The sequence below is a fragment of the Micropterus salmoides genome, unplaced genomic scaffold (genome assembly GCF_014851395.1).
Source record: "Micropterus salmoides isolate LMB-PRFRI ecotype aquatic unplaced genomic scaffold, ASM1485139v1 Ms_hic_scaffold_19, whole genome shotgun sequence".
Lineage (NCBI taxonomy): Eukaryota > Metazoa > Chordata > Actinopteri > Centrarchiformes > Centrarchidae > Micropterus > Micropterus salmoides.
The window spans coordinates 31,724,054-31,748,889 of record NW_024041039.1 but is presented as its reverse complement, the minus strand read 5'-3'; the positions used below and the strand labels follow the sequence as shown (position 1 = coordinate 31,748,889).

The 24,836-nt window shown below is 40.2% G+C and overlaps 1 protein-coding gene across 1 annotated transcript in view; it reads left to right on the top strand.

The window, feature by feature from the left end:
• Nucleotides 1–24,836, top strand: part of gabrr2a (gamma-aminobutyric acid type A receptor subunit rho2a) — a 73,030-nt gene that overhangs the window by 25,245 nt on the left and 22,949 nt on the right. The window contains 3 exon segments of the mRNA XM_038729924.1: nt 7,123–7,190; nt 16,405–16,628; nt 24,043–24,125. Coding sequence (XP_038585852.1) covers nt 7,123–7,190; nt 16,405–16,628; nt 24,043–24,125 — 375 coding nt within the window.

Below are 24,836 nucleotides of genomic sequence, written 5' to 3'. Positions count from 1 at the left end.
GTTATTAAAACATTTCCAGCCAACAAGAGCTGCAGATCAGCTGCAGCATCACATCTGTGTCCGCATGAGCATCGGAGGAACAAGATTTTTAACGTGCTTTATTTTCGGCTGTAAATAGCTCTTCCACATGAAGAGGAGAACGATTTGGCTCTGTGTATAAACTTAATGACTGATAAAAACTTAAAACAACAAATTTGGATCCAGTATTTAGCGTAGCTCCATCAGCTGTTCGCTGTAAACACACCGCTGCACACTGACTGCCGACGTACGATCTCAGGCGGACATCGTCGAGACTTGTGTGGCTATTTGACTGTTGATTGTGATTTATTGGTTTTCAAACAACGGTGGAAAAGAGAGGAGCAGTGAAACCACCACCAAGCTGTGACTTAGTAGCCAAACTGATGTTACTGTATTTTTAAACAGATCATAGTCTACTAGACTATAGCCTGACTATGATCTGAACTACATTAAGCTATATTTTATATACAGTACTGCTGAAGTTGTGAATTCTACACAAAACAGTACTTTAATTTGTACAGTCATTTGAAAAGAATATGAATGAATGAATGAATGAATGAATGAGTAATGCAAATGTCTTCCTAAATACATGATTATCATTACGTCTATGGCACATCGATATTGGTATGGATTCCGGGTAATCAAGCAGAGTTTATTTAAGTCTGCATGACAATTGGACTCTCTGGAAGTCCACAGAAAGTCCGCTTCAGGCCCCTTGTGAACTTGATGAATTTAATGAAATTTAAATGAATCTGTTCTTGGAAATGTGAGTCTGCAACTGCGGTAATGTCCAGACATTTGGGTTCAACAAAAAGGTTGGCTAATGATAATTATTGAGCCTGCATGCTGAGGAAAACATTAGCTGAAGTGCTAGTATGTGTTACTTTTTTGCATTATAGATATAGATAACATACAGGAGATGTAAAATTCAAAATACTGCTTGAAACTCTTGAGTGACAACTAGTTTACCTCTAGGTGGAGATTGCTGATTTGGCTGGTTTCAACAAACAAGTTAAAAACGGGAGGGTTTCCTCAGTAGAATTTTTTTAATCAGACTCCGTCCTGCCCTGAGCTTCCTAAGTGAATGATTTTATCTTTAATTAGTTGAACATTGGTTGATGAGGTTACAGTGAGAACAGAAGACCGTTTATGTTAAATGTGACAAGAAGTGCAACACACTCGATGGTATTGTTTCAGTAAGTGAAGAATAATCCCAAACACAGAGATCTCTTCACAGCCCCTCATCTGAAGAGCTTTGGTGACTCTAATCTAGCATTTAGTGTGCTCTGCTAATCTCTTTGGATTACAGACTGTATAGATAAGTGATGCAGATAGGTCGAAATAGCCTATAAATCTTCCCTTCACTTTAACGCTATGCAGTGTGTGCATGCTGACTGGCTATATGTGAGAGAGTCACACGTAATGGTGTTATCTTTAGGTATGGTTCAGAGGTCATGATAGTGATGGTATAGAGATGAAACATTTACAACAACAGGTGTTGAATTTGATCTTTTCCATTAAAATAACCCATAAACAGAATTCAGATCTGTTTTTGGGTCACTTATCCCACTTTCTGTGGACTTGTGTAATGTGTTGTGATGACTCATTCATATACTGCTTAAGTACAACAGCTGCCAATTCCTGGATTCAACACTGTTTTCACTGATTCCACTGAGAAAGTGGGCCAAATGTCACCATGAGTTCACATGAAACTAAATAAAACTGGTGTTGTCCCTGTATGTGGTCCCCAAAACTCATATGTGACAGTGTATAGGCTCACTACTAGTCTTGTTGAATCTCAGTAAACAAAACATCTTCTTTGTTTGTCTATGTACTGTAGGCATTAGCAGTATAACACACAGCTACTACGCATATGTCTTTATTTGATGTTTTTTGTATACTACTCTACTACTACTGCCCGTTATATTCCTCATAATACAGTATATGGGATTTTAACTGCTTACAATATATAACATTTAACCATGTACCTAAATTTATCAAACAATAAAGAACTGTGCTATACTATGGTTGTCAATTGGGAGAGAGAAAAGGATGAAGACCAAATTACTGTTACTACTGTTGTTAATTCACTCAATTAGTTGTAGGTAGGTACGTGGGGTGTATGTGTGTTTGTTTGTATGTATATATAATTTCCCTTTTTAAAAGGGGCTATATGAAGTTTTTCAATGAAATCACTTAATAAATCTAATTTTCACTGCCTTTTTGTCAGTGGGCTGTAGCCTCACAAATAAAGCACACACCTGTTTTCTGTTGCTTGAAACAGCCACTACTCTGCCTTTAATGTAAGGACATTGGATCGGGATGTAGCTGCATGCGCTCTACCAAGCCTCTCTCTGACTACAGCAACAACAACGCAGCTAACGTAATGCAGTCCACTAACACCATAAAACAACCGGCTCCCGGCACAACACAGACTCCAACACAAACTCAAACATAAACTCCATGTAAGGATGTGTGTGATGTGCTGAAGCCTGTCAGGCCAAACGAGAATCAGATGATATTAGTGAAAACTCAACTAAAAACAAACTGTGCACCCAAGCTGAGCTAATATTAGCTGCACATCGGTCGCTAGGTAGGTTATTTGTGACACAGATTTGTTATTCACAAAAGCATTATCAGGGAAAATATAAAATATTCACTTACAGGTGGGGTAGCGCCTGACTAAAGTTAACCAGCTGAATAGCCAGCCAGTGATAATAACTCAAGTTATTATCACTGGCTGGCTATTACTTGGCGTTTGTTCTAGTCTAAGCTCTGTTTTGTCACGACATATTTGACATGCTAGAAATGAATCCTACGGGGTTCAGTGCCAATGTGATCCCAGCGATAAGGCCAAGATTTCGCCGGCTATCCCAACCTCCCAATATCCCAATAAATGTCACATAATGAAATAAAATAGCCATTTAGTCAAGTAATTGTTTACCTGACAACCTAAGTGTCTCTTCTTCCCTATCGCTGTGTGCTTCTCAGAGCTGTTATGGCAGCACCGGAGTTGGCTGGCCCATCTGACAAGTTTCGGCTCTTATTTTGAAGGGCTTATTGAGGGGATGTGACATCACATAGAAATAATATCTCTAATTGGCTGATCTGGTGTAGATCGTAGTCACACACTCTGTGGAAAGACATTGCCAAAATGGTCTGTAGACAAATGCAAAGGGATATGCAAATGCCCTGTGATCCACAAACACAGATTCAACACTTTTCACAGAATTGTAAGCATGTCTTTATACAGTGGTTTGAAAATACAAGTTAGACTGTGTTTGGTTGCAAATTGTGTTCATTTGTAAAAAAAAATGTAATGGGAAAACAGCAGAACAGTAGTGCCAATGTTCTGAAAACAAATGCAACACAATCTACAAACAGAATATGACCTGTGCAGACAAATCACTCTGCCTTCATTCAAATTCTGTTTTTCAAGTCACTGATTTCTATTTGTGAATCATAAAGAGTTTGTTTGCAGATTATGAATCTATTTGCACATGGTGTTTTATATTTGTAGATCATGGGGAGTTGGTTCGCAGATCACGTGGTGTGTGCATGTGGGGTTAATAAGCAGAAGGCGGAGAGAAAAGCACAGGGAAAACTATATACAATAAACCAGTCTATCTTACAGCCACCAGCAGTGAATGATTCATTCAGCAGCGGTTGCTGGCTTTGGATTAGATAGAATGTGCATCTGTCCTCAGACAACAGAAACAAACACCAAAAATCCTAATTACTGTTGCAAACACTCAGCTACAACTTTATCAGTGAGAGGGACGGTAGTGAACTTGCATTCAGCAACAGTGTTCCCTGGCTTGATAAAAATACCGATACATTTTCACACAGTAACAGGAGCAAAGCATCACGGCCTAGCGAGTGGTACCGGACACAAACAATGTGCGAAGCGCGGAAAACACAGCAATAAAACAAGACACCGCGGTCTCTAAATATCCCTTTCTTAACAGAAACTCACCACAGAAAGCTTGTACAAGTAAGTTACAATGACAAAGTTATAGAACTATCTGCCCAGACATACTAAAGCCTCTTATGTGTCGCTTTTGGTAGCGAGTAGATGTGTCAGTCCTTTTAGAAAATCCAGCTGAGTTTTCTCTCGGCTCAGTTGTGACAGTGCTGGTAGTTTCAACGGCACAGCAGATTCTTCGGCGGCAGCAACAGGAATCAGCAAAGTCGACTTAAGTTGAGAAGGTATAACACAGACGTGATCTTCTCAGTTAAGCAGAGTTTATCCGTGTTCTTCTGCAGGAAGGAAACGTTATCTTCTGTAACAGTTTCTTTAGGGATCCAAAATTGTCTAGGTAACACCGTGAAAATTAATAGAGGTAGAAAAAACAGAGTTGCTCGTCCAGCGAGTGAAGTCTGTATTCAGGACAAAGAAAGTTCAGCGCTGAGAAAGTTGTCTCCTATCACCGCTCGCCCAGCTGTGGAAAGACAATGTGTTGGCTGTGCTCAGGCCTACTTACACCTGAGGAGGGCGCGCCGGCTGCGTTACCAGGGTGACCTGCAAGATTACAAGCGCAGCCAATAGTGGCTCTAGTTTACAGTCTTTTGTTGGTGATAACTCCAAACTCAGGCTTTTGGGACTCCAACGGGTATGCAGGATGTCACAAGTCTTCTAGCTTGTCCTCTGTCTACGACGTACAGATATGCTCCTCAGTGACCTGAAGGCCCATTTTTGTTTTCATGGATGTGAGGCCCAACAGCAGATTGTGTTTTACATTTGTGGATTATGAGGAGTTTGTGGATTTTAAATCTAATTGTCTATCGGGGTTTGTGTTTACAAATTGTAGTATGCCTTTGTGACTTATAGTCTGTTTATTTTCAATGATTATGGCATTGTTTTAGCATGACAGTGAAAAAGTTTCAAAATTCTGAAAATGAATGTGATACAATCTACAAACAGAATATGACCCTAACCTGCAGACAAATCACTTTACGTTCATTCACATTCTGGTTTTCAAATACAAGTTGCTGATATACATTTGTGGATAATGATGTGGTTATTTGTGGATTTTTAATCTTTCTATAGATTTGTATGTACAAATTGTTATATGCATTTGTGACTCATATTGTGTTAATTTTCAATAAACATTGCATCATTTTACCCCCATAAAGCAGGCCCTATGATAGCATACCATATTCTACTGTATATCCCACACATTGCCTTGTGACACAACACTGTCAAGCGTAGGCGTTCATGGTGGAAAATGTCTTTATCAAAAAGGAGAAAAGTGGACACAGAGCGTCTGGGTTTCCAAGAAAAAATGGACCAGTTCCTATTTGGGAAGCCAGTGTTCAAATCCCCTTTCAGTGCTCGAGGAACATCATTTTCGGCACCACTATCACACTTGGAAGGATTTGAGGAAACGGCAGTCTGTTTTTAGTCATTGCCGAGACATCAGAGATGCAGCTGAGAAAACTATCTACCTTATTGGTAACATTTCAGGAACATCTCTAATGATCTGTAAATGTTTGGGACGTTTGTCACCTTTACAGAACATTTAGGGAACGTTACACATGGTAGGCAGTGGTGGACCAAAGGTTAGAGAAGAGCGCTAGACCAGCAGGATAAAATCTGGGCGTGGAAAGTAAAACAAGCAATGCTTGCACTCCCTCATTTACCACCACTGAGGCCCATATCCCCAACTGCTTCAGTGGAGCTGCTCAGTGGCCAGCAGACCAGACTGCGATTGTACTGGGCAGCTTCCAGGTGTGAATGTGTAACAGTGTGCATGTGTTTCAGCAAATTAGAGGTTGCTCTCCGTAAAGCTCCCTGAGTAAATTCAATTCAATTCAATTTTATTTATATAGCGCCAAATCACAACAACAGTTATCTCACAGCGCTTTTCATAAAAGAGCGAGAGAGAGAGAGAGAGAGAGAGGGGAGGGAGGCAGCCTACACAATATACACACAGAGGTACAGACAGTGAAGGTGATGTTGCTATAGACTAAATGAAAAATGGTACAGATATTTATAGTAGTGTTAATGATAACAATCGTAATGTTAATGATTATAATAACAATAATAACAATAGGACTAGTAACAATAGTCGTTGCAGCAGAGGGTGTCGAGCAGGAACACGGGGGCAGCAGGTGACCCGCAGCCACAGATCCAGACTCCACAGCTCCAGAGCCAGAAAACCTGCAGGAAGTGATAGGAGGAGAGAGGAGAGGGACGAGAAAGCCCAAGACTACCGGAAAGGGGAGAAGTTGTGTTAGTAACATGCAATAATGGGATGAGGTTGCATACAGAGGGAGAGAAAGTAGAGGAATAAAGGCAATTAAAAAAAAACAACAATGAAAAAAACAAGGAACGTGTTCATTTTTCGGAGAGCGTCACTATCTTTCTGGCGAAAGCCTCTCAGTTGTTTATAAGTCAGCCATGTCGTCAGCCGCATGTTGTGTTTATTTCTTTGGTTCAATATGGCTGCTGCTAGCCATCTTGCCCGTGGATTTCTTTGAGCTGGAGGATCCTGTTTATTCACATGCATGGTGGTTTTCCGTCTTCCTTCAGATATATCAACACCTAATTAAAATCACATGATTTTTTAAAGGTTTAAACCTCTGAAAGATGGCATTATGCTGGATCAGGGAGCTCCAAAGTTACGCTGCTAACTTCATGGCCACTCAACCGGAAGTCCCTTATAGTATTTTTAAAATACAAAACAATGAAGTCAAACAAAATATGAAGCCATTTTCATGACCCATATAAAATACAAATTACACAAACCTATTTTGTATTTGAAATGCGTATTTTAAATCCATGCATCATAAATACAACCTGTTTGTAGTTAAACGTCATTAACCTTAAGGTAGCATATATGGAAATGATGGTTGTTCTATGAATCTATAATCTTTAAACAAACCAAGAATTGTCACTGTGCATTATTAATGTACAGAATAATGTACATTTGACTCATTGGCTCATCGACTCATTGGCTTCCCAATCAAAATAATAAACTAGGAGTTGAAGATACAGAAGGGAAGAGGAGTCAGAAGTGTTTCGGTTTTTAGCACCGCCTGCTGTTAAATTGCAAGTGTACTTTCACATCTGTTTGCTCATGATATACTTTTGTTTGGCAGGTCCTGCAATCCCTGTTGGAGTGGACGTTCAGGTGGAGAGCTTGGACAGCATCTCTGAGGTTGATATGGTAAGAAAACCTATGCTTATGCACACCTGTATCCAATGTTACAGATTATTACAAATGATGCATGTCACAGTAGGAGATGAATTGGAACTAGATGATTTGCTGCATAGTGTAGTAGCTGTAGTGTCATAATGTACAAAAATAAACATATATATATATAGCACTTAGCACTTCTTTACAAAGGCAAACAAGACAATTAAAGTAAAAAGACAAACCAAGTGAACAATAAAAAATGAAAAAAACTGATGCTACAGCAACAACAAAATGAGGACTGGAAACTAATGAAATATCAGTTCCTACAAAACACACACACACACACACACTATATACATACTGTATATTTAGATATATATGAAACAAATTCAATGTAGCAGGATCCGATAATCAGCATAACTAAGGGATGGTTCATGACTCACCTGAGCCAGCCCTAACAATAAGCTTGTAAATAAGCTTGAAGATGGTATCCTCCCGAACACAAAGTGGGACCTGGTTCCACAGGATAGCTGAAGGCTCTGGCTCCCATTATACTTTTGGAGACTCTAGGAACTAATAATAATACATTTTATTTATAACGCACTTTTCATCAAGAGATCTAGTGCTACAGGTTAGAGAAAAAACAAATGAGCAGTTCTTTCTAAAGGGGACCAAAAAGCTTTGCTAAAAAGAATGTCCATGGATGCATTGGTGTGTGAGGAGGGAAACCTTGTACTCAATCCTGGTGGAGATGGGAAGCCAGTGGAGTGAGTGGAGAATGGGGGTAATGTGCTCATGTTTCCGCACTCTCATCAGGATCCTAGCTGCAGAGTTTTGAATGTACTGAAGCCTCTGCAGACTCTTTCTAGTTATCCCAATGAGAAGTGCGTTACAGTAGTCCAGTCTGGAGGAGACAAAGGCATGAACCAGCTTTTTGGCATCTTGGAGGGAGAGAATGGGGCAGAGTTTGGAGATGTTACGGAGGAGGTAGAGAGGTCTTGCATAGGTGATTTATATGGGCAAAAGTGAGTTGGGAGTCCATTTTTACACCAAGATTAGTGACTGTTGATGAGAGGTGAATGACTGACCCCTGGGGGACACCACAATTTGATTTGATTTGTAACCCTGCATTCTGGGAGGACAGTGCTCTGATGGGGTAGTAAATTACTATGAGCTCTTCAAGATAAGATGGTGCCTGGCCATTTTCAATGTCACATAGGTAAAAAAAAAATTTGAGACTTGGAGGACATGTCTTAATCTCAGAGATTCCTACATACATACATTAGAAAATTACAGGTCATCCAGGTTTTTACATCCTGAAGGCACACTTGAAGTTTTGCTAACTGATTGGTTTCATCAAGGAAGGTTTATGGAGTGTTTCCTGATAATATTGTCTAAATGAATCATATATAATGTTCTGTGCCAGGATTGGAGCAAACACAGAACCTCATGGAACGTGAATAACACACCATACATATGCACACACAGTATTTACAGTGCCTTGCGAAAGTATTCACCCCCCTTGAACTTTGACCTTTTGCCACATTTCAGGCTTCAAACAAACACATTTTGTGAAGAACCAACAACAAGTGGGACACAATCATGAAGTGGAACGAAATTTATTGGATATTTAAAACTTTTTTAACAAATAAAAAACTGAAAAATTGGGCGTGCAAAATTATTCAGCCCCCTTAAGTTAATACTTTGTAGCGCCACCTTTTGCTGCGATTACAGCTGTAAGTCGCTTGGGGTACGTCTCTATCAGTTTTACACATCGAGAGACTGAAATTTTTGCCCATTCCTCCTTGCAAAACAGCTCGAGCTCAGTGAGGTTGGATGGAGAGCGTTTGTGAACAGCAGTTTTCAGTTCTTTCCCCAGATTCTCGATTGGATTCAGGTCTGGACTTTGACTTGGCCATTCTAACACCTGGATATGTTTATTTGGGAACCATTCCAGTGTAGATTTTGCTTTATGTTTTGGATCATTGTCTTGTTGGAAGACAAATCTCCGTCCCAGTCTCAGGTCTTTTGCAGACTCCATCAGGTTTTCTTCCAGAATGGTCCTATATTTGGCTCCATCCATCTTCCCATCAATTTTAACCATCTTCCCTGTCCCTGCTGAAGAAAAGCAGGCCCAAACCGTGATGCTGCCACCACCATGTTTGACAGTGGGGATGGTGTGTTCCGGGTGATGAGCTGTGTTGCTTTTACGCCAAACATAACGTTTTGCATTGTTGCCAAAAAGTTCGATTTTGGTTTCATCTGACCAGAACACCTTCTTCCACATGTTTGGTGTGTCTCCCAGGTGGCTTGTGGCAAACTTTAAACGAGACTTTTTATGGATATCTTTAAGAAATGGCTTTCTTCTTGCCACTCTTCCATAAAGGCCAGATTTGTGCAGTATACGACTGATTGTTGAGTCTCCCACCTCAGCTGTAGATCTCTGCAGTTCATCCAGAGTGATCATGGGCCTCTTGGCTGCATCTCTGATCAGTCTTCTCCTTGTATGAGCTGAAAGTTTAGAGGGACGGCCGGGTCTTCGTAGATTTGCAGTGGTCTGATACTCCTTCCATTTCAATATTATCGCTTGCACAGTGCTCCTTGGGATGTTTAAAGCTTGGGAAATGTCTTTGTATCCAAATCCGGCTTTAAACTTCTCCACAACAGTATCTCGGACCTGCCTGGTGTGTTCCTTGTTCTTCATGATGCTCTCTGCGCTTTAAACGGACCTCTGAGACTATCACAGAGCAGGTGCATTTATACGGAGACTTGATTTCACACAGGTGGATTCTATTTATCATCATTAGTCATTTAGGTCAACATTGGATCATTCAGAGATCCTCACTGAACTTCTGGAGAGTTTGCTGCACTGAAAGTAAAGGGGCTGAATAATTTTGCACGCCCAATTTTTCAGTTTTTTATTTGTTAAAAAGGTTTGAAATATCCAATAAATTTCGTTCCACTTCATGATTGTGTCCCACTTGTTGTTGATTCTTCACAAAAAATTACAGTTTTATATCTTTATTTTTGAAGCCTGAAATGTGGAAAAAGGTACTGTATCTATGCAAACAGTCATTTATAAACGTATGTGCACTTTCTTCCAGGGCATTGAAGGGTACACTGATCTGGAGATACAATGGTGGCAGAATGTCAGTAACCAAAGTTAAACAGTGGCCAGTCTTTGCCAAATGATGTGCTTTTTACGGTCTACAGAGCAACTAGATACTCATGGTTGTTCAAGGGGACACCATGGGGCGGCTGTAGCTCTGGAGGCAGAGCGGGTTACCTGTTAATCGGAAGGCTGGTGGTTCAATCCCCGGCTCATCCTGGCTGCATGTTAAAGTGTCCTTGGGCAAGATACTGAACCCCGAAGGCATATATGTGTTGAATGGAAAGACTTGTATGGATTCCCTTCACTTGCGTGATACAGTGGGAGTGTTGTGTGTTATGGAGAAGAAAGATTCACACAGTATATAGCACACTGGTAAATCATTCTTTTGGCCAGATGGTGACATTAGGACATTTCTGATGTGAGTTTGATGTCAGAGCTGCTGAGAAGCTGACAGCAGTGTTAGAACCAGGTTAGAACAGAAGGGCCTGCAGGTTTAACTCTGGGCTGAGGGTGGATGATGAAGATGATAACTAGGCTGCAAATAAAACATAAATATCACAAACCAAATGAAATGAACAACAATAACTACATCTATATTATTAATCTGGATTCAAAACATTTTATAAAGACACAGAACAGGCCTTCATTTAAATCCTGCCACCTGCTGGTAGAAAGGGGAAACAGCTTGGTTCATTACGGTGGAAACCACATTAAATTTGAATTTAATATTAAAAATATAGAGCTGACAGTAACAACTCTAAACACACAATCATTTCTTAGGTTAACCTATATTAGCCTACCAACTGTACTGCACCAAACAATGCGCTTAAAAAACGTGACTCTTGCTGTTTGAATAAATGCACAATATTATAGTGCATAATCAACTACTGTTACTAAGTTATTTCTCTCGGGAGATTGGCTCTTTTTTGTAGTTTCTTCGTTTTTGGTTTGAAACAACAAATGAAAAAAGGTGGTTTTCTCGTTTGTTCGTTTCATCATTCAAACGAAAAAAACAAACTATCAGAGCGTACACGGACTAAAGAGGAGCTCCTGTGTGTTGCTGCTAACTGTTGAATAAAGAGTGAAGGAGGTTTGCCCCAAAGTTAGCTTTGACTTCGGCTCTGGAGATAAACAGTCACTCCTGTGCTTCCCAGCTCTTATCAGTCACTGTATTTTTGTAAAACTATTCAAAAAAAACTTTCAAATAACTCTAGTTTTTTACTCTGTTGTGCTTTGGATGCTGCGTTTGTGAGCTCACACATATTGTTTGTTTGATGATGTTTGTTCACTAATTGTAACTATTGAAGTTCCTCTCGATAATCCTACTGACAAATAAACTAGACTCCGTGTCTTAGATTTAGGCATAGAAAAGTATTTTGCTTCAATACATATTTAAATATTGTCAGGCTTGTTGTCACACCTTCTACAGTGCTGCTAACACATGCCCTCTTATTGAGGCTAACATGCTCTCTGACAGCAGACTCTGTGGATTCTATATTTCAGCAGAATAGGACTGGTTACCATGGCAATGCACGTTCATGAGTTTGTTTATCAACAAACTCTCTTCAGAATCGCGTAGTATCCCTTTAAACCAGACAAAGACCCCACACTCCCATCCAGTTATCGCCCAATATCACTTTTCAGCGCACATCTTAAAATCATCTGTAAAGCCCTAGCAAGAAGGCAAGAGAAGGTCACTCCTTGTATAATACACCCCGACCAAACAGGATTTATTAAGGGAAGGCACTCCACCAACAATACGCACAGGCTACTTAATGTAATAGACTACACCACTACTTTTGTCTCTTAGATGCAGAGAAAGTATTTGATAGGGTAAATTCAGATTCAGATTCACTTTATTAGCGATTTGCAGTATAAAACCACATTGGAAAAAAATATGCAAGAAGCTCAAAATGCAATGTCACCACATAAAAAACATAAGAGACATAAAACAGACAAGCAATTGCCACAAAAAACTCAGTAATAAAACACTATTCAATAAAATCCATCCATAAGATATAAAATGCCTAATTTAAGGTGCTTTGTTTAAAGTGATCACAGCTTGGGGAAAAAAACTGTTGAAATGGCGATCGGTAGAACATTTGACAGAGCGATACCTTCTCCCTGAGGGAAGCATCTCAAAGAAGGCCCCTGCAGGATGGCCTAATGCATCATTAGCAAGTTTTAAAGCTCGATTCAAAAGTCTAGCTTTATATGTAACCTCCAGGAGCGGCAAAGTACAGCCAATGATCCTGCTGGCTGAGCGAACCACTTTGTTCAAAGCCTTCTTCTCTTTCAAGGCGAGATTACCAAACTACACAGTAATACACCTAGTTAGGACCCTCTCAGTTACACAATAATAAAAGTTCAAAAGAATCTTAGTGTTTTGAGTGAACTCTCGAAGCCTGCGTAAAAAGAAGAGGCGCTGTCTTGCTTTCTTAGCAATTTTAGTCGTATTAGAGCTCCAGTTCAAATCATGCGAAAGAGTCACACCCAAATATTCACATTTCTCAGTAATCTGCACATCGGAATCATGGATAGTAAGAGGCATATGATTCCTATTGTGAAATTGGAAATTTCTGGTGGCTACTTTATGTAAATGTGGATTGGGACACTCCTTCATAGACTGGATTAAAACATTATACAGTTCCTTAAGAGCTTCTGTCAAGACAAATGATTATACTTCTCCAAGCTTCAGTCTTCAGAGGGACACCAGGCAGGGTTGCACACTCTCTCCCTTGCTATTCACTATTTTTATAGAACCACTAGCAGCTGCTATCAGAAAAAATAAAATAAAATAAAATATTAAAGGAATTCAAACAATGTACACCACAAGATAAGCCTTTATGCAGGTGATGTATTACTTTTCCTCCTAAACTCACAAATGTCTCTTTTTATTATTGATAAATTCTCATCCATCTCAGACTACTCCATTAATTGGAGTAGATTCATAGTTTTACCTGTAATGTGTGATTTCCAGAGTACATATACCATGCCGCTACAGTCAGGGAAGATTAAATATCTGGCTGTCAGTATTTCCTCAAGTCTGTGAGAGCTGCCATAGTTAAACTACACACCTCTACCTAAATCAATAGAGGATGACCTTATGGGATGGACAAATCAATTACCTGTTTTCAATGTTACCCACCCAACCCTCTGCTGTCTGGTTTCACTGACACCTCTAGATTTTTATGGAAAAATAAACCCCCATGAATCAGTTTTAAAACTCTGCAAAAAGGAAAAGATTATAGTGGTTTATAATTTTCATTACTTCCTGGCCAACCGACTACAATATATCTCAAAATGGATCAATCAAATGTATGGACCTAAAAAAAACACTCTGTTAGGAAAGTATCAAACCAGTTCCATCCAGTATCAAACATCATACCTGCTTTAAAAGTATTAACATAAGCACTTCCCTGGCAGCCTAGTGGGAATTTCACAAAATATCTAGGTCTTCACCTATCTCCTGCAGACTTACTCCAATCTGGAACAATCCTGACATCCTGCAAAATAAGATAATGCTAAATTCCCCATTGTGGTATGATAAAGGGATGAGACATCTGCTGGAATTAGTAATAATATATTTCATGAATATAACAGTTTAAATCCATACTTCAGGCGAGAGTTAACCATAACAAAATGGACTTAGATTTACCTCCCATGATAACAGACTATCCTAAACTCTCGCCTCCAAAGCTATGATGAAAGATAAACATGTTACTGTTAAAAACTGATGATTCAATCTCTCTCCCATTCTGAAAGTAGGAGACAGATCTATCCATTAATCCAGACCAAAACTACTGGATGCAAATATGTTTAAATTCTTGTAGAATGAAAAAAATCCCAATCTACAAATCATACAGTATAAAACTCTCCATAGAAAACACTATACTGGACAAAGGACATTCAGAAGGGTCTTATGTAGTCAAACGTGCCTGAACTGCTCTGGTAACATATCTGATAGTTACATGCATGCTATGTGGCAGTGTGCAACTGTCCAAAGGTTCTGGCAGAAGATATGTGATGACCTATCGATATAGCTAAGTTACCCTGTTCTATTTTCCCCATCATTCTGCATGCTGGGGGACCTTAGTGACATTAGTACAGAGGTTGACGCAGCATAGATGCGGAATCTCCTGTTAGAAACATTAACATGAAGAAGAAGAAGATATACTTTATTAATCCCACAAGGGGAAATTCAATGTTTTCACTCTGTTGTTAGTATTTACACACAGGTCCGAAAGACACACACATACACATACAGGACAGAGAGTGTCACTCAGTGCGGCCCCGAGCAGTTGAGGGTTCAGGAGCTTGCTCAAGGCCTCCTTCGGCAGTGCCCAGGAGGTGAACTGGCACCTCTCCAGCTACCAGTCCACACTCTGCAACTCTGGTCCAACTGGATTCAAACCGGCGACCCTCCAGTTCCCAGCCTAATTCTTATAGACTGAGCTACTGCCGCCCTGCTAAATGTGGAGAATGCTTGCTTCCAAAAAAACAATTAGCAAAATTCCAGTCTCTCTGGTACTCCTTGATCATTTCTATCACCTAGTCGCTGCTCTGGGTCCCATGCGACTAGTAGGTGGGTTCTAGGGTCTGGGTGTGTCTGATGGCCTCCTGGGGCTGGGGGTCATTGCTGCTGTCGCGGGGTAGTTGCTGTCACTCTCCTATAAGGGGCGGTGTGTGTGTGCGTGTGTGTGTGTGTGGTGCTGCCTCCCTATGACTTCTTCCACCCCTCCTCTCTTATTATGTCTCTCTACACACACCTTCAGGAGGGGGGTGGACAGGCTGCAGGGCGTTTGGTTGTCGGGGCTGCTTTATTGCAGCCTCACCCTCCTTCCTCCCCCACTGGCCGCTCCTCAATTTTATTCACACATTAGACACAGAGGGCTTGGGAGGGGCACATTGGGAGGCTCCATTCCCTGCCAGTTGTGGGGTGCCCATGATGCAACTGCTTCCCAATTTTAACTGCACCGTAGTTACCACATACCTTATCTCCACTCCACCATTACGTGCACCAACACTGGCATCCGTGTGGGCAGCCTCAAATAGGCTGGGCTCACTGGCCAGGTGCTTCCAATCACCTTGATTGCCTGACACAAACACTTACACAGACCGACACCATAAACAGGCCCCAGACACAGATCTGCTGGGACCGTCACACTGGTTGAAATTGTTATACAAGTAATATTCATACTGGTTAAAATAAACAATTTCATAGAAGCCTGTTTCCCATCTTTGCTAAGCAAGAGTTTCGCGGGAAAGGAATTAAAGCCCTGTCCCATATATAGGCCTGGTTCTGATTAAAGCAAATAATATTAGTATTATATAATATTAATTGAAGTTTTACAGTATGTAACATTTGAAAGAAAAAATAATGAATTTGTCCTCTCACAAATGGAAAGTTGAATGTATAAGCAATAAAACACTGTTGCTCAATTCAGTACAGTCAGGAGTTTTGCTGTTACAGTCTTACTTAGTCTGATCTGACCAGTAGCTTATGGTGGCTAATGTTAGCTAATAATAGCAAAATATAGAAAGATATTTCAGTAAAACCAAAATTGATTAAACAGTTTGCCCGTTTCCTGACTCTTCTTGTGCAGCTGTTTTAGCAGGTCACAGATAAACGTTCAGTCGTTTACTAGCACACCTGGAGACACATTTGCATTCAAATAAAAGAAACATATGTAAAAGTGTTTGGGAAATAAAGGGAAAGTCATTGTGCCATTTTCCCACAACTGCCAGTTGTGGCAGTAAGTAAAAGTTACGTTGTCTCACGTTCAAGTCCTAGTAAAATAGGAGTGCCTTTGTCGTCCACACTGTGACATATAACTGAATGAAACTCAGTGTGTGGGTTATCATCACAAGAGTGATGTCATCAAAGTATCCAGAGATTAAATTGGATCACTGAAAAGGGGCCTGACTTTGAGAGAATGAAAAATGTTGCTTTTTCATTTCATTGGGTCTGTATAAGTGGTATTTTACAGACCATAAGCTCAATGTTTAGGGGTGTAGACTGATGAACATCATGGTCAGCATGTTATCTCACATACATACATGGATCTGTGCTGTTTGGTAGTGAATCTCCAGTACACTCCTTTTTATACACGCTTTCTTTAATTCCACCAGGATTTCACCATGACTCTGTACCTGAGGCACTACTGGAAGGATGAGCGCTTGTCATTCACCAGCAGCACAAACAAGAGCATGACATTTGATGGTCGCCTGGTGAAGAAGATCTGGGTCCCTGATGTCTTCTTTGTCCACTCCAAGAGGTCCTTCATCCACGACACCACCACCGACAACATCATGCTACGTGTCTTTCCTGATGGACATGTTCTCTACAGCTTGAGGTCTGTAGCATTTCAGCATCTGACTTATTAACATGTTTTTAATTCCATGTTGATCTGCTACACAGAATCTCAATACAACTTTTTTCAAATGAAATTCCTTTGCAGCAGAAATGTTTTCATTAGACATTAAACAATAAGCATTTTCACAGCAGACACTGTTATAGCAAGAGAAGCACAGGTGTCATTTTTAACATTAATAATGGGTTATTGGAGTCATAGTAAGCCATGCCAACAGGGGTGGAAATTAACACCAGCCAAGCACCAAATGCAGGTAGATTTTGCGTTTAGCGGCCAAATGTTGGAAGGCTACCCGCCACATTGGCATGTAAACTATTTGGTATGATATCACCATATAATAGCTTTTTGACGGTACCTAACAGCGTTGGTTTTTCATGTGTGTCGCACTTAAATTTGTCCCCACTGTACCAAAGGATCTAAAATCGTGTAACACACGGATTAGGGGCGTTCATTGGTTGTTGTTTATGTTCATTTCAGGTTACTTGTGTCTGATTGGCGTACATACACTCACCTAAAGGATTATTAGGAACACCATACTAATACTGTGTTTGACCCCCTTTCGCCTTCAGAACTGCCTTAATTCTACGTGGCATTGATTCAACAAGGTGCTGAAAGCATTCTTTAGAAATGTTGGCCCATATTGATAGGATAGCATCTTGCAGTTGATGGAGATTTGTGGGATGCACATCCAGGGCACGAAGCTCCCGTTCCACCACATCCCAAAGATGCTCTATTGGGTTGAGATCTGGTGACTGTGGGGGCCATTTTAGTACAGTGAACTCATTGTCATGTTCAAGAAACCAATTTGAAATGATTGGAGCTTTGTGACATGGTGCATTATCCTGCTGGAAGTAGCCATCAGAGGATGGGTACATGGTGGCCATAAAGGGATGGACATGGTCAGAAACAATGCTCAGGTAGGCCGTGGCATTTAAACCATGCCCAATTGGCACTAAGGGGCCTAAAGTGTGCCAAGAAAACATCCCCCACACCATTACACCACCACCAGCAGCCTGCACAGTGGTAACAAGGCATGATGGATCCATGTTCTCATTCTGTTTACGCCAAATTCTGACTCTACCATCTGAATGTCTCAACAGAAATCGAGACTCAGACCAGGCAACATTTTTCCAGTCTTCAACTGTCCAATTTTGGTGAGCTCTTGCAAATGGTAGCCTCTTTTTCCTATTTGTAGTGGAGATGAGTGGTACCCGGTGGGGTCTTCTGCTGTTGTAGCCCATCCGCCTCAAGGTTGTGCATGTTGTGGCTTCACAAATGCTTTGCTGCATACCTCGGTTGTAACGAGTGGTTATTTCAGTCAAAGTTGCTCTTCTATCAGCTTGAATCGGTCGGCCCGTTCTCCTCTGACCTCTAGCATCAACAAGGCATTTTCGCCCACAGGACTGCCGCATACTGGATGTTTTTCCCTTTTTACACCATTCTTTGTAAACCCTAGAAATGGTTGTCCATGAAAATCCCAGTAACTGAGCAGATTGTGAAATACTCAGACCGGCCCGTCTGGCACCAACAACCATGCCACGCTCAAAATTGCTTAAATCACCTTTCTTTCCCATTCTGACATTCAGTTTGGAGTTCAGGAGATTGTCTTGACCAGGACCACACCCCTAAATGCATTGAAGCAACTGCATGTGATTGGTTGATTAGATAATTGCATTAATAAGAAATTGAACAGGTGTTCCTAATAATCCTTTAGGTGAGTGTATGTAAGGGGGTGGGATTTAGGGTATTGAAGTCGGGGTCGGGAGCTGTCAAGTCGTGCTTGGAGTACCTGGAGTGTTTTTAGCATTTATCTAGCTAGTTACCACTATAACGTGCGTACCTGACAACCCTCCCGTTTCCCCCGGGCTTCACCCGTATTTTACCGTTCTCTCCCGGTATCCCCTGTTAAAATATCTCCCCGTAAATCTCCCGTTTATTTATACCGCTGTTTGCTACGTTCCCCTCCGTTAAAGCCAGTGGCAGCATGTAGAACAGCTCACAGCACCCGCAAATAAAACAAGAAGAAGAACAAACGCAGGACGGATGATGCGTTGCTACACAGAGTATTTGACATGCATTTGCCCGTAAAAGAGATACGTGCGAACCAGAAAAATGATTTACTATGTGCGAGTAAAAACTACAACCTACAGTCATTTTTGTGCATGAATAGTTGTGATGTTTTTGTTAGTACTTAGCATTAATAAATTACAGACCAACATATACTGTTCTTCTGCACAAAGATTTAATAAATGAAAACAACCTACAATTAATATTAGGCCTATAGTAGTGATACACTTTATATGAAAGTTTAATGAATATAGTGGGGGGGCTGAAGCAGAGCATAAATTAAAATGAATTAATGAGGAGGTTTAAGTTGAATGATTAATAAGCATCTTGTAAGTTTATAAAACAATTAACTGTTATGTGTTAAGTAAATTTAATAGCAATACATTTATTTTGCTGCAATCTGGTCGTCTTCAAGTTTGTATTCGACAGAATACCTTATTATCTCCGTTAAAAGTACTGAAACAAATGTTTACGTGACATAAAAAGGCAAGTTATTATTTTGGCCGGTAAATCTCTACCAGTCCCATTGGCAGGTGAGCCAAAAAGTTAATTTTCACTCCTGCATGCCACTGAGCCAATACCAATACCATGTTCACATTCTTGGTAGTCCAAACTTTCTCTGTTCATTTTTATTTGTATATACTGTATCTATCAGTTTTTACTGAAGTTTGGTAAATGTGTGCATCATCCAGAATTAAACTTTAAATTTAACTGTCCAGTAGAACCATGAACCTTAACTTTACCTTCAGACAAACCAATCTGACAAACATATACTATCTATAGAATCTAAACCCAAAGTTTATATCCCATAAGGAATTTTCATTTTAAAAACTATTGAGACATCAAAGCCAGTGGTGAATTACCAAAGGGCTGAGACTGCGATGACAGTGGATGGTGACCAACCAGTCATCTAAAGAGCCACTTTGTGCAAAAAAAAAGATTTGGGGGGGGGGCATTTTCCGCCTTTTTTATTAGATAGGACAGTGGATAGATCGGAAACAGAGATAGATAGGAGGCGACACTCACCAAATGTATTGTATATGTATGTATATTGTTAATTCCTCATCCAAAAATATGTGATAAGCGACTGATTTAAAAGCCATTGGTTTTGCCTCCATTGAGTGAAATCCCTTAGGCTGTGACTTTGGGCATGTTCAGTGGGATGCTGGGCTTGCTTGTCAACACAGAAACAGATTATCAGAATTTGATTTTTATTGGAGCTTCTGAGATATTTGCTGCCTTCGACACACAACTCGGCTTTGTCTCTTTGCCCATCTGTTTGCCCGTTTGTCACTACACCTTGTGTTCGACTACTTCACCTCACTCTATCGGTTGACACTTGACACTTATGCTGCCTCCTGATAAAAGAAAAATGTTTCTGCTCATAGGCCCTACCTGTTCAAAAAAAACAAGAAAACTGGACTCTGATGGTAACTCGTTTTAACAAGCTAGATAAAAGGTAATGCCCTGGCAGTGGCAAATAGCTTTGGTTTAATATTTGATTTGATTACATGAAGTTGAGATTTATAAGAAATATTTTATTGCTACTGAGTAAAGGGAATACTGCTGGTAAAAAACTTTATTTGTTTAAAATGTTTGCAAACCACATGTTATTGCACTTTTGCGTATATAGCAGTAGGCCTACATTTAACTTAAAAGTGTGCAATACTGTCACGGGTTTGGGTTGGTTGGGTGTGTTTTGTATTTGTTTCTGTGTTCAATCCCTGCGCTTGTATTTGCTCTTCTCTGTAGTATGTGTTACTTTGTTTATTAGTTAGGTTTACTTTTTATGAGTTCATCAGTGTTACTAGTCTTGTTTCTATGTTCTTTACTTCTGTAGGTTTTGTCTATAAGTCACTTATGTTGTCTGTTATGTTTCATGTTGTGACATTATTCCTTGAGTGTTTCAGTTAGGTTTACTTCCTGTTTTAGTTTGTAGTTAGTCTGCCCTTGTGTCGCTTGTCATGTTTTACTTCCTGTGTTTGTCTTTGATTGTCTTAGTGGTCCCACCTGTGTGTAGTTAGTTTCTCCCTCCCCTGTCTATTTAAATGGTTGTCTGTCCATCACTTGTTGCCAGTTCATTGTTGATGTTGCTGTGGATGTTTCCTGTATTTCTAGTGTTAGTTTGTCTTTACAGGAGTCTCTTTGTGTCTCAAGTTTAGTCTCCTGTTTAGTTTCACATCTTTCGGTTCCTTGTGGATAATTCTCTCATTTTGGATTTTTGGACTTTGTTTTCACCTGTGCTGAAAGTTTTCTCCTTAGTCGCAATAAACCTCACCAACTCTCCAATTTCAGTCTCAGTGTCTGCATTTGGGTCCTAAACTTCTGTTCTCCAGCGTTCAGCCTCCTGGCTCAACTTAACACAATACACTACTTTAGAATTCATTATTTAATTTTGGATTAATTGCGATTACATTTTTTTTTAATCATTGCCCAGCATTAGTGTTTATCTGTGTTCAGTTGGAGTGTTGTTTGCCCCATGGAGCCACCAAAGGGTGGGGCGTAACACCCCAATGATCTGTCGGAGAGCTATGTCACACATATCGGCGTATACGGACGCATCTCGTTCTGGCTGGAGGAATGCGTCAATCTCAACTGGTTATAGACGGCGGACGAAGCCTACATCTCTCTTCATAAACTGTCTGAAGAAACGGTCCAGAAATTGTTAAAACAGTCAGCCAAGCACATGTTGTAGTAAGGACAGACAACGTGACAGTGGCAGCGTACATCAGGACAGCATGCTCTCATCCAACCTGCTGAAAATAGCCAGGAGTGGAAACTGAGTCCCACACTCACACATTAAAATGTTGTGGGGGAGGATCAGAGAGACTGTGCAATGCACACTGTGGTTCTCCATGAACCCACGAGACGACCCTCCACTTTGAGTGGATGCCTTCTGTCACAAGCACAGTGCTTGAGCGTACAAGAGGGATATAACCCAAAATGGGAACCTCCCCCAAAAAAGAAAAACCTCAGAGTCAAAAAAAAAAGTAAAATGAGAGAGTGGTCGGCTTGACCCAAGATGTGAAATTTTAAATATACAGTCTATGGTGTATGTACGTGTACCGAATGTGTGTTGCGCCCACACCCCATCATGCAGACTCTGTGCAGACTGGTTCCAGCTCTCAGTGAGTGGACACGGCAGTCAGATCAGGACTAAACACAGCCTCCAAGACCAACAGAGGCCAGACTGAGGTGGTTTTCTTGCCAGGTTTGGCTCTTGGCACACTGGTGTTGAGTAAGGTAATAGAACCGCTAGCAGCACGGCTAACCGACCAAGCTAAATTAATACATGTGCAGAAAGAGTCATCAACATTTTAAAATGGCTTTCCAAATGACAAACTCTTAAATGTCATCAAGAATACATACAAATCACATTTTTGTCGTTGATGGGCCAGATACTGCCATAGTGGTGACATAGTGCAAAGCATATCCTATAAAAACATGTAAACATGGATTCTGATTTCATGGGAATGGAAGATTTTGTTATTGTATGTTTCTCTAAAAATACACTGAGCAGACAATGCTTCATTGATACTTCTCGTGTCTTCATTTGGCATTGAAGTAATCCAAAAGTAACTAAAAGTAATCAGGTGACATTACTTTTATTTTGTGGTACTTGGATTACGGTACTGTTTACATTTTTAAACAAGTAATTAGTAATTGTACACCTCCCAACCCTGCATAAAGTGAAACTGTTGGGAGTAAAGCCGTCCTCCTGATCAGCCCTGAGCTCCATCAGTGCATCTAAATTATATAAAAGTTGATTTCTGTTTCCTCTGCAGAGTTTCTTCTGTCCTGCCCTATCAAGTTTCTAACTAAAATTTTTTTGTTTTGCTGCGTAATTGTCAAATGGTATTTACTGTGAAATAACTGCACCCATGGAAATGTTTAAAATGACTACCAGCAGCCTCTCTAATTAAATCATTAAAGAAAACACTTATACATCAATGCAACACAATAAAGAAACCACCTGAATGATTCATGCTTACATGATTATTTAGATATTGTCAGAGCAAATCCGTGCATCACACCAATGTAGCTCTTATAATTGTGACAAATTGTTTTGCTGTGATATCAACCAGAGCATTCAGCATTTTATGTTGTCATATAGTAACAATAGTGCCCATTATGTAGTCTGCACGTAATTCCAACAGTATAGTCCTGTGTTTGCCCATAGACATGTTGCTTAAAGTTAAAAGAAGTGGCAATATTTAAAAAGTCAGTTGCATGAACATTGGTGGGGTCATCAACATGGTAGCCAATAGCCACAAAGAGTATTTCTGTCATAGTTTAAAACAAGAGTAGATAAAAGTTCAGGAAGTTCTGCTAAAAATCCTCCAGGCGGTTTTAGGTTGCGATAAATTATAGCAAATATATGTATATAATAGTTGTAGGCCACCAAGTTTTAAAGTGAGAACTTCAAACGAGGTAAATTCATCACAGCATACTTGATGTAATGTTTTTCTTGTGCACGCTCACTAGGCCACCACCACAACCACTGACCCTGAGCTTGCTGAAACAATTATACTGAGGAGGACACAGTTCAGCTAGCTGGCTATGGCCATTAGTTTGCAACCAGGATTCAGTTCCGTTCAGGTGGAGGCAATTATCAGTGGCAGTGAGGCAGGGTTCTGTTCAGTAACCAGTGGTGTGTCCAGGTGTGCTGCATGAATGATTAGTCATTAACCTAAGTCATGTGTGGAGGACTGCACAGCATGCTATTTGTGAGCAGCTAACATTTCTGAGCCCAGTTTGTTGGGGTGAAGTCCGTCTCTCTTAAAAAGAGAAACTCTTTGCTGGAAAATATTATTATATATATATATATATATATTAAAATTATTGATAGAACACACACCGTGAGCCCTGCAAGCGGACTGGAGCCGGTCAATAAAACACCCTGTGGAGACTCCCGATCGTAAAACAACAATAAACAGTACATTTCACAACAGTAAAATGCAAACAGTGATTACCAAATCAAAAAAATCGAAACATGTCAGCAAAATCAGGCAGGCCAAATGCTCTGATTCTGAAATGCTCTGTGTGGGAAATGCAGCCTGAAATTGACAGAAGGGGAAGAAGGTAGTAGAAGCACAAAAATGACAAATGAATATCAAGTCACTAATGTGAGGTAGGTTGCACGCTCCGCTGTTAAAGAGACGCTGAGACGCTTCCAGTGGACTTTGAAGAGTAGAGCACAAGTCACGCAGTTAATATATATTACAGGCGCAGATCCAAGGGGGGCCCAGCTCTCATAGAATCCAGAGTTACGATATATAACTAATATTCTCACCATGTATGTCTGTTGTTCTTTCTATTGTTGTGACAGAGTGACAGTGACAGCAGCCTGTAACATGGACTTCAGCCGCTTTCCTCTGGATTCTCAGACCTGCTCACTAGAGCTGGAGAGCTGTGAGTAAATGTTTCATTTACAGTTCTAAAAATCATTGAGTCCTGGACAGTCCAGAACAAAATAAGAAGATGTGTTATATTATCAGAGCTAACATTTATTATGCTCATTTTCAGGTTCATATTTTTATTTTGGGGTTTACAAAATGTTTACATGCTTTAAAGGTACAATGGGTAATTCTTGGCCACATGCTCCAAACAAATTGGGGACAGTATTGTGCAAGAAGTGCATGATTTACTAATTGCAACAATGGCACTGCTCAAGATTGTGTACAGTTAAACATATATAATAAACCTTGCAATGTCCTCAAATGTATAGTGAACAGTAGTGCCAGGTGGTTGATATGGTGAACCCTAGGTCAATAAAATCTCATCAGTTATATAAAAAAAAAGCCAACTACTAAATGGCAACAGGACAATAATCCAAAACATGCACCCAACCTGGTGAAACTCTGAGAGCCAATCAAAATAATACTGCTATCTTATAATCTCCACATGTGGCATTGATCTATAGTTTATGTTGGCTTGGTTAGCTCAGTTTTAGACCATAATAGCAAGAAAACAGCCACATCAACACTATTTATCTGCCATTTGTAGCACACTTGGTATTGTCATTAGCACTAAAGATTTCTAAATAGCTAACATTGGATGTTACTTACCAGTCTAAAAGAAAAAAAACATTGCAAGTTAAGCATCAAACCGCTTTACTTGACA